The sequence below is a fragment of the Phymastichus coffea genome, unplaced genomic scaffold (genome assembly GCF_024137745.1).
Source record: "Phymastichus coffea isolate CEN01 unplaced genomic scaffold, Cenicafe_Pcof_1.1 PCOF00108, whole genome shotgun sequence".
In the NCBI taxonomy this organism is placed as follows: domain Eukaryota; kingdom Metazoa; phylum Arthropoda; class Insecta; order Hymenoptera; family Eulophidae; genus Phymastichus; species Phymastichus coffea.
In genome coordinates, this window is record NW_026706919.1 from 159,228 (window position 1) to 167,941 (window position 8,714).

Here is an 8,714-nt window from a genome sequence, read left to right on the forward strand (position 1 = left end):
ATCCCGGCCGTCTAAAGGTTAATTAATACAACTCTTATTATTTTGAGATTGTACCCTATACATCCTATACAATAATAAAAATGTATAGATTTATGTTACCGACTGATTTTTCAAATGAATGTATCGCCGTAGTGAAAAATAATAAATATTCATTCTTTAACGAATGGCTATAATAATATTTTGTTTGGATAGAAAAACTGCGCGTGATTTTTGCTAACAATTGAGCAGGTTTATGTATGTAAAAACAGTATTTGAACGCCATACAGATACAATTATCGACAATCTGTGGGTTAACAAATTTAGCAATTTTTTTATTAATTAAATCGAAATTACGTAGGATTAATAATCAGTTTTGCTATTTTTACTAACGACGTGCAGTTTTTCTATAATATTTTTGTAACGATTACTATCGATTTTCTACTGAGTTTCTTCATCTGTTAGGCCCCGGTCCCATAGGTAAGTATGGATGCGGACGGATACGGACGCGAATCGCAACTGTAGTAACATCACTAAAAATATCTAGTTCGATTATTTAGTACCAACACTACCGGTAGTGAGTTAAAGTGACTGTTGTTTAAAACTGTAGCGCCGAACGTACCACATTTAATGTTCAAATGTCAGGTCTACAATTTACTTTTCAAATTCTCATTGCTTATTGATGAGTATGCTAATGTAAAAAAAGTTTTTGGGATGATTAATACATATTATTTATATATTTTTTTTTTCTTCTCATATATTCAAGTACTTCCATAAAATTAAGGCCTAATTCCACTAATTGTAGTTGAAAGTCTATCAATTCTCTATCGTTTGCCATCTTATAGACTGCAATAATGTAAGGGTTAGATAGGCGTTCATTAAATGTGGTACGTTCGGCGCTACAGTTTTAAACAACAGTCACTTTTGCTCACTACCGGTAGTGTTGGTACTAAATAATCGAACTAGATATTTTTAGTGATGTTACTACAGTTGCGATTCGCATCCGTATCCGTCCGCATCCGTACGTATGTATGTACCTATGGGACCGGGGAGCCTATTCTGAAAAAAAATTTTGTGGTAAATCAGTTTGTCACTTCAGTTTACCACAGAATTAATCACTTTAGATGTGATAAATGCTTATGACATGTGCTAAAATTTTTTTTCAGAATAGGCCCCGTGCTAAAATTTTTTTTCAGAATAGGCCCCCAGGGCCTTAAAAAGCCCTCACGACTCACGACTATGAAAATGGAGATAAACATTTTATACGCGTAGAAAACGTATGTGATGCGATACTTTGCTGCGCGCAAGTCAAAAATCAGAAAATACTAATAAATATATACAAACGCAAGGAACAAGAAAGGTGAAAGATAGAATATATAATAAGGTTTCACGCGCGCGAGAAGCGACCTGGCAGACAACCGGCGATGTACCCGTCATCGTCGTCGGCTTCGTCGGCGGACGAGGGCGAGGCGGCATCTGGTCCAGACAATTTGGCTGACAGACGCAAGTCCAGAGACAAAGGTTAGACAATTTTTATCTTTGCTTGTTTGTTTTTTTAATTGTTAATTAAGTTTACGTTGGTAATTTTATTTTACGTGAAGTTCGTTATCTTCATTTATTTCGTTAGAGTCATTAGTTGATTTTATGATTCGTCATTGATTTGATCTATTAATTTCTTAGTGTATGTAATTACATAAAATTTAAACAAGCTTTTTACTGTGTGTAGTTATAATTCATTATTTCCAAATATGTTCTTGAAATAGAAAAATTACAAGTTTGATGTTTTAACATTTATTATATTGAAATTGAAATAATAGTTTTCATGATAATTAATGATCTATATCTATATCATTTGTTTAACAGGCACAAATTCGAAAAAGCCTCCAAAACGAGAAGAAAAATTATTTAGTCTAAAGCAATTTTTAAAAAATGATAACCAAGTAAATCATCAGTACACTGGGGCAAGACCAAAAGTATATGAACCAACTATAAGGACTCCAGAACCTGGTGAAAATCATGATGCTGAAAAGTATCCCCGTAATCCAACAGAGTTACCAGATTTTGTTCAAGATCATTTAGTTATTGAACAATGTTATCTTGGTGAAATTGCTTCTTCAAATTTAAATAATGTAGAGATAGACAATCTTCCAGATTTTGCACTAAATAGTGTTGAAAAAAGACATATACAATATTTCAATGATTATTGGAACAAAAATCCTGAAAATTCAGATCTCTCTTTGCCTTTTAGTGGTCGTTCAGATAATAGTTTTGCTACTAATTCTTCTCACAGGAACTCCTTGGAACTACCAAAGCTAGTTGTTGATGTCATTGATGGTGAATCAGCTGATGTGCCAGAATCTCTAGGTAAATTATACTTAAAAAATAAAAAAAAAATGCAATTAGAAAATAACTGTTGTAAATAGGTTTTCCCTTTGGTTTACCGATACCTCGGGGAAGTGAGACTAATTCAGCTGCTGATGTCACAGCAAACCATCCTTTACCACAGGGAATACCAAATTCAACAAAGCTTTTGCCAGATTTTGTGAGTGATGCTTCAATTCGTACACGAGGAACACCTTTGTCTGAAAGACCTGATGGCTCTGGCACTGGTTCTATGAACCAATGGGTAGTTCTTTGAATAATAGATTAATACAAGAAACTCTTATTATATATGTTGTTTTTTATATTTTAGTTATCTGTGGAAAATGAAAGGCTACGTAATGAACTACAAATAGCAAGGCGACAAGCAAGTGAACGTGCTATGCGGTAAGCATTTGATGTAGTTTTATAAGACTTTTTTGAATTCTTAATAATTACTTGGTATATTATAGGATAGAAACTTTAGAAGCAGAACTTTTATCAAGAAGACAAGTCAATCATACAGAAAGCATAAATCTTGAAAAAGCAATGGAACAAATAGAAGATAATCTAAAACGAAGTACGGTAAGTTAAAACTTTCTACATTCATAAAATGAATAAAATATTTAAATAAATTGAATTAATTATTAGTTATTTAATATTATTTCAGAAACGGGCAATAAGTGCAGAAACAACAGTAGCAACATTGAAAAAAGAGATAGACTCTTTATCTGTATGTGATTTTGAAATATAAATAAATTTTCTTTCAATTTCTTCTAAAATTTTGAAATTATATTTTTTGTAGATGGAGATTATGATGCTTCGAACTGAAAATAAAGAATTGAGATCAGCAATAGGAGTAGATGGCAACGGTTTCAGGCACACAAATTCTGATAGGAGGATACAAAGGTTGGCTGATGATCTAAGGCTTGCGGCATCGACAGCGGAGGTTTCGTTAAGGTAAAAAAGAGCTAGTAATTTTCGATTTAATATATAAATTTATTTGTAGATTATAGAGTTAACGAATTTTAACAATTTAGTTGTATTAAATCATAAACCATAATAATACAATTTTAATTTTGCAGACAACTAATGTCGGGTGTAAGCAATCTCAGAGTACTTGCATCAGCATTTGAAAATGTAGACAAAATAGAGGATCGTACCAAAGATTTTTTACCAGATTTTGATGAGGATAACGCAGCTGGACCAGCCTTATAAAAATATGGAAAACTCGAGATATATTTTTATTTAATTGGTTCAGATTACTGAAGTCGAGTTCCTACGAAGCTTGAACTTATATATTAATCCTGAGAGGAAATGTATTTAATTTTCCTTGTCAGTGATTTTTTTAACAAAATGTGATTCTGCTTGTAAATTTTTTAATATCGTAAAGGAAATAGTATAACGCATGATCGAGCACGCGGAATATCACAAATAATTGTTTTTTATAATATAAATTGTACAGCTACTCAATTGCATTTACGTATTAAAAACTTTTCGTACATAAGTCCAATAGTATCTCTACAAACTTATTATTTAAGTTTAAGTTAAAACGTCAAACATGTTCAATAAATCAGTTTGCGTCTCCATATGGTTCATTTGTGTCGCGAACCATGAATTAGAATCATTACAACCAGATATACATTTTAAAGCTTTAGTTTGCGTTTCTGTAGAAACAGTTGTTTCATCTAAATGGGTCCATGCTGTCTGAGTCTGTATGTCAGACAATCCAACAATATCAGAAGACAAAATTTCGTCACATGTTTGAGTGTAAGTATTATTAAATTCCATGGTTTCAGTAAAATTTTCCGTGGTCTGTGTCTCGTTATTAGAACTCATTGGATCAGCTTCAAATAAAGATTTACAGTACCCCTTTTCTGTTTGAGTTTCAATGCTGCTATATCTATTGACAAATTCTTCAGTCAACATTGGATCAGATCTAGATATTCCTTGATACTCTGAATGTTGCATGGAAAAGTCCTCAGTATCACCAAATATATTCTTTTCTGGACTAGTTTGAGTTCCAGAGGTACTTTTCTCTTCCCACAAATCTTGTAGAATTATATCATGTCTTAATGAAAGTGGACTATCCGGTAATAAGTACTCCGATGAAAGACTCTGAACTATATTTATATCTTCTTTTGAAATGAAATTTTTGTCTATGGAAATTTTTTTACGCTTTCCAACTTGACGAACTCTTATCACTCGTGGAATTGCTTTTACAGTTTGAGTTTCTGTAGATTTTTTAGTCTGCTTTTCTTTTGGACAATCACTTGTCTGTGTATACCTGCATACATGGCTCTTGGAACTTTTAATTTTAAAAATATCTAATGTATTAATGACTTCAGATTTTTCAGTTTGAACTGCTGTATCGCACATAGGTTTAGGTAAAATAAAAATATTTGAATTTTTACTAGATTGAATAGATTTTGTTGCGATTAAAATCCTTGAAAATTTATGAGGTGTATTATTATTTTCTATAGTAGCTTTTTTGCTCCTACAATGAATAAAAATTAGGGGTAAAATATTTTATGACTAACTTTATAGTAAATTTAGTAAATTTTATTTAGGAATATTTATGACATAATAAAATGCAAATACTCACTTTTTAAATCTATATTTTTCATCTATTTTATGAGAGTTTCTTTTGCCATGTGTGAGTAGTGCTTCAAGGCTATTGAATATTTTTTGGCATTCACAAATGAAGTTTGTACCACACACTCGGATATGAGCTTTTTTTGCGGCATCTGTTGAGAAGCTTTTTGTACAACACGTACATATGAAATTTTTATCCGCATGAACTTTTAAATAATGCTGTAAGCAATAATTATTCCATTATAAAAAAACAATATAGACAAATAAGCTTAACAAAATAAGTAACTTTCCTGTTTAAGATATTTGTAGAGTGTAAAAGATTTCTGCCTATTAGCTGCATAAATGCAGTCATTAACAGGACATTTATATCGTACATTTTCTTTACAAATTTTCTCTAAATGTTTCCTTTTGTGTACTTTCAAATCATGCATTCGAAATCGAGATTCATTGTAGAAAACTAAATTACACTCTTCACATCGTACTTCATTTATTATAACACCAAGATCTTTTGCAGGTGGATATATGTATTTTATAGGTTTTTCACATTTATCATCTGTTGACATACCTAGACAAAATAGCATGGTCATTCAAATTATGTTATATTTTGGCTAAGTACAAATTTCAAAATTACTCCATTTTTGAATAATCACTAGTTTTTAGTTAAATTATTTTCATTCACTTTTATTGCCAACAATTATTTCTCCTATCGTATATCACCACGTCATTTATGGTAATTACCAAAGCCAAAGACGGAGCACGATAGTTTCTGTTAAAACAATTTCAGTAACATAATTATACGCGAGTATTTTTCAAAAAAATTGTTCTTAAAGACAATACTAAATATTTAGGTATGTAATTATTTCGATAAAAGGTATTTTTGTCATCAATATTTCTGTATATTCTAAATCATTTTAGTTATAATATATTATGTTATTTTTCTTTTGTGTTAGGTTAGAATATTGATATTATTCAATAATTATAAATATTTACTTTCTTAACATTTAGATATTTTAAATAATAGTTTCTATAAAAATTGATATATATATAATAACAGTGCAGTCATAAATTATTATACACTTAGTCGCATTTTGGTTTATTTGTAAATTGGTGAATATCACTTTTTAGATATAATTTTAACTCACAGACTTACCAATTTTACTTTAGTTGAATAATATATTTTTTATATTACATATCTAGCGAAGACAATAATGTCACGATTGAATAAAAAAAGATAAATTCATAAATCCAATGTTGTCATATTGTTTAAGATAAACGAACGTCATATAGGTATATAGTTTCTTAATTGTTTTGTTATCAGATCCAAAACAGACAAAATCAAATTTATTTAGCCAAATAAAAATCCCTATGATTTCTAAAGAATATCATTTTTTAAATTTTATTCGGTATTTCTTCACAAACTTCAACTTAATTTATTTCATCGAAATAGAACTGATATCCCATCAATTGTAAAATACTTTATTCGAATTAATATACAATTAAAATTTTTTCAGAGCAATATGCTAGGGAATGATTACTTCATTCTATTAGATTATTACTATAGAGTGACTCGTATGCTCGTATCATTATTGTAATGTACGCTGAGGTTAAGTTATGTTGACTTATGTAAAGGAGTGAGTGTTTAGGTCATAGAGGTTTACAAATACAAACTTCATATATGTAAACTATAGAGATTAGAGACACTAGTACAGATTCATAGAACATACTTGTAGACAAAGTGTATAGATATATAGAGCATATAATTAATATTTAATATTTTCTATATTCTAATAAAAAATAAAACAAGTATAGTTATATATAGTACTTTCTTGTGATGCCTATATTGTAATGTAAAATCAAATAGTGTAAACTGATTCCTGAATTGATCATTTTTAATCGAGGTGTGTCTTCTTACTACTATACCTAGTAATGTTTTCCTATTTTCTATTGACTGTACTACGTGTTATTACTACTAAATTATGATTGTTTTAAAATGTTTAATCTCGCAGGTTAAGTTTTTATTCTATATTGACAGAAAACTTCTGCTGTTTCATCAAATCACATTATTAATTTTTTGGCAAAGAATTTACTTGATTTGACATTTTTCTTTAACAATATACATTTTGTATTTATTTTTGTAAATAAAATCTTTTGATTATTTGTGCATACTAGAAAAATCATCTTCTACAATTATATGTAAAAGTATCTTGGTATTACAGGTATGTACATGTTCTAAACAAAATGGCAGAGATAAAAAAAGAAACTGAAAAAGAAAACGCTAATGAGGTTGAGCCTATCCATACTAGTGAACAGAGAACAGAATATTTTAAGAAACTAGAAGAATGGTTGGTTGAAGCTTATGCATGGCATGCCTTTGTTGCCGCAGTTCCTCATCTTGTTGCCTCTAGTCATATGTTTCCAGGTAAATATTGTGTTATTTTATCCGTTGAGAAAATTGTAATAGTAGTTTTTTTAATCAGGAACCCTTCCAATATTGAATCCTGTTGGTACACCATTAATAAGTGCCAACGTAAGTCCACCGGATCAACAAACAAGTGATGTTGGAGTTCGCCAAAGAAGAGCTAATGAACCTGTAACTAATCAAATGCAAGAACCTGGAGTTACAGGTATATGAGTTGATGAATAAATTCAAGTCATAAACCACTGTCAATTTTAACAAGAAATTGTCTTAATATTAGGTATCACTTATCGAATACCACCTATTTGGAAAAGATTTGTTGCAGAATTCATTGATTCTATGTTATTATTTTTATTAAAATTGTCTATAACTTTTATTGCTGTAGATATATTCGACTTTATGTAAGTAAAATAATAACCTTTAACTTCATAATAAATCTTAATCTGAAAGGAGAATTAATATTTTCAGAGATATTGAGCGTTATTATTTTGACATGTTGCAAACTAACTTAAGGATTGACTATAAAATGGCTCTAGAATTAACATCTGGAATTTTAATTTTGGAGCTGATTCATAGAATATTTGTTTGTGTATTTGAGGTAAGATATAATTAAATTACTATAAGATTACAAATTATGGTGAATCATGCTTAATATTTTAGTTTTATGAGTTTAAATATAACTTTTTGCAGGCTTCTTGGTTACAACACGGAAGAAATGGTAGAATAGGTGGTGCTACACCAGGAAAATCAATAATGCGCTTGAAAGTTGTACAGTGCAAAAACGTTACACCTGTAGGAAGACAAGATGAAGAACTTGTCTTAGTAGTACCTGGAACTGATTTGGGTTTGATGCCAGCTCTAGGACGATCTGTTCTAAAAAATCTTATTCTGGCATTTCTTTTTCCAATCTGTTTTGTTATGTGCTTCTTCAGATTTAATCGAACAGGTTATGATCTAGCTTGTAATTCAATAGTTGTTGAAGATACATATAGGAATGGAAATAATAACATTAATAACAACAACAATAATATCAATAATAATAATATCAACAATGAAAGAGCCCAACAAAACTAAAACTTGTTAGCCAAATACTAGAGTTGGAGTGTACATAAGACATAATTTTGTAATATATATAGATGTGATATGTTCCAGCAGTAATGATGAGTGATACAAAATGTTAAAACATTTTTTTAATTGTGTAATTTAAATATACTTGAAATTTTCTGCATCCCAAGTAATTATTATAATTCATAGTGAATAATACATATTAAAACAGAAAATGAAACAAGTAAAAAGAATCTTTAATTTTACTCTGAAAATTGTGTTAAAAAATGTTATAATTCAAAAAAATATACACATTACGTATTTT

At 29.7% G+C, this 8,714-nt stretch overlaps 3 protein-coding genes across 6 annotated transcripts; 2 read left to right on the top strand and 1 right to left on the bottom strand.

Moving 5' to 3' along the window:
* Positions 1–990: 990 nt before the first annotated feature.
* LOC131670295 (uncharacterized) lies at positions 991–3,556 on the top strand. Its single transcript, XM_058945782.1, has 9 exons — positions 991–1,053; positions 1,143–1,497; positions 1,840–2,340; positions 2,400–2,602; positions 2,669–2,742; positions 2,808–2,919; positions 3,005–3,067; positions 3,140–3,294; positions 3,420–3,556. Exons 2-9 carry the CDS (start codon positions 1,401–1,403, stop codon positions 3,550–3,552), a joined length of 1,338 nt encoding a protein of 445 aa, XP_058801765.1. The 5' UTR covers positions 991–1,053; positions 1,143–1,400; the 3' UTR covers positions 3,553–3,556.
* A 318-nt stretch (positions 3,557–3,874) lies between these two features.
* On the bottom strand, positions 3,875–6,491 carry LOC131670294 (uncharacterized). Its single transcript, XM_058945781.1, has 4 exons — positions 6,080–6,491; positions 5,224–5,494; positions 4,940–5,152; positions 3,875–4,831 (listed from the first exon to the last, which is right to left on the bottom strand). The coding sequence occupies exons 2-4, from the start codon at positions 5,490–5,492 to the stop codon at positions 3,877–3,879; spliced, it is 1,437 nt and encodes a 478-aa protein (XP_058801764.1). The 5' UTR covers positions 5,493–5,494; positions 6,080–6,491; the 3' UTR covers positions 3,875–3,876.
* LOC131670296 (protein FAM8A1) lies at positions 5,674–8,708 on the top strand. Of its 4 annotated transcripts, none has more exons than XM_058945786.1 (6): positions 5,674–5,777; positions 7,146–7,348; positions 7,407–7,553; positions 7,626–7,746; positions 7,814–7,943; positions 8,036–8,708. In XM_058945786.1, the coding sequence occupies exons 2-6, from the start codon at positions 7,168–7,170 to the stop codon at positions 8,417–8,419; spliced, it is 963 nt and encodes a 320-aa protein (XP_058801769.1). In that variant the 5' UTR covers positions 5,674–5,777; positions 7,146–7,167; the 3' UTR covers positions 8,420–8,708. The 4 variants fall into 4 exon arrangements, with proteins under 4 accessions (XP_058801769.1, XP_058801766.1, XP_058801767.1 ...); XM_058945783.1 differs by lacking the exon at positions 5,674–5,777 and adding an exon at positions 6,573–6,606; XM_058945784.1 differs by lacking the exon at positions 5,674–5,777 and adding an exon at positions 6,618–6,827.
* Positions 8,709–8,714: the final 6 nt, after the last annotated feature.

Coding starts and splice junctions, on each gene's coding strand:
- LOC131670295 (XM_058945782.1), top strand. CDS start 1,401: ATGTACCCGTCATCGTCGTCGGCTTCGTCGGCGGACGAGGGCGAGGCG. Junction 2,341..2,399: donor TGATGTGCCAGAATCTCTAG/GTAAATTATACT, acceptor TGTTGTAAATAG/GTTTTCCCTTTGGTTTACCG. Junction 2,603..2,668: donor CTGGTTCTATGAACCAATGG/GTAGTTCTTTGA, acceptor TTTATATTTTAG/TTATCTGTGGAAAATGAAAG.
- LOC131670294 (XM_058945781.1), bottom strand. CDS start 5,492: ATGTCAACAGATGATAAATGTGAAAAACCTATAAAATACATATATCCA. Junction 5,153..5,223: donor ACACTCTACAAATATCTTAA/ACAGGAAAGTTA, acceptor TAATTATTGCTT/ACAGCATTATTTAAAAGTTC. Junction 4,832..4,939: donor GAAAAATATAGATTTAAAAA/GTGAGTATTTGC, acceptor TATTCATTGTAG/GAGCAAAAAAGCTACTATAG.
- LOC131670296 (XM_058945783.1), top strand. Junction 7,349..7,406: donor CTCTAGTCATATGTTTCCAG/GTAAATATTGTG, acceptor TTTTTTAATCAG/GAACCCTTCCAATATTGAAT. Junction 7,554..7,625: donor GCAAGAACCTGGAGTTACAG/GTATATGAGTTG, acceptor TCTTAATATTAG/GTATCACTTATCGAATACCA.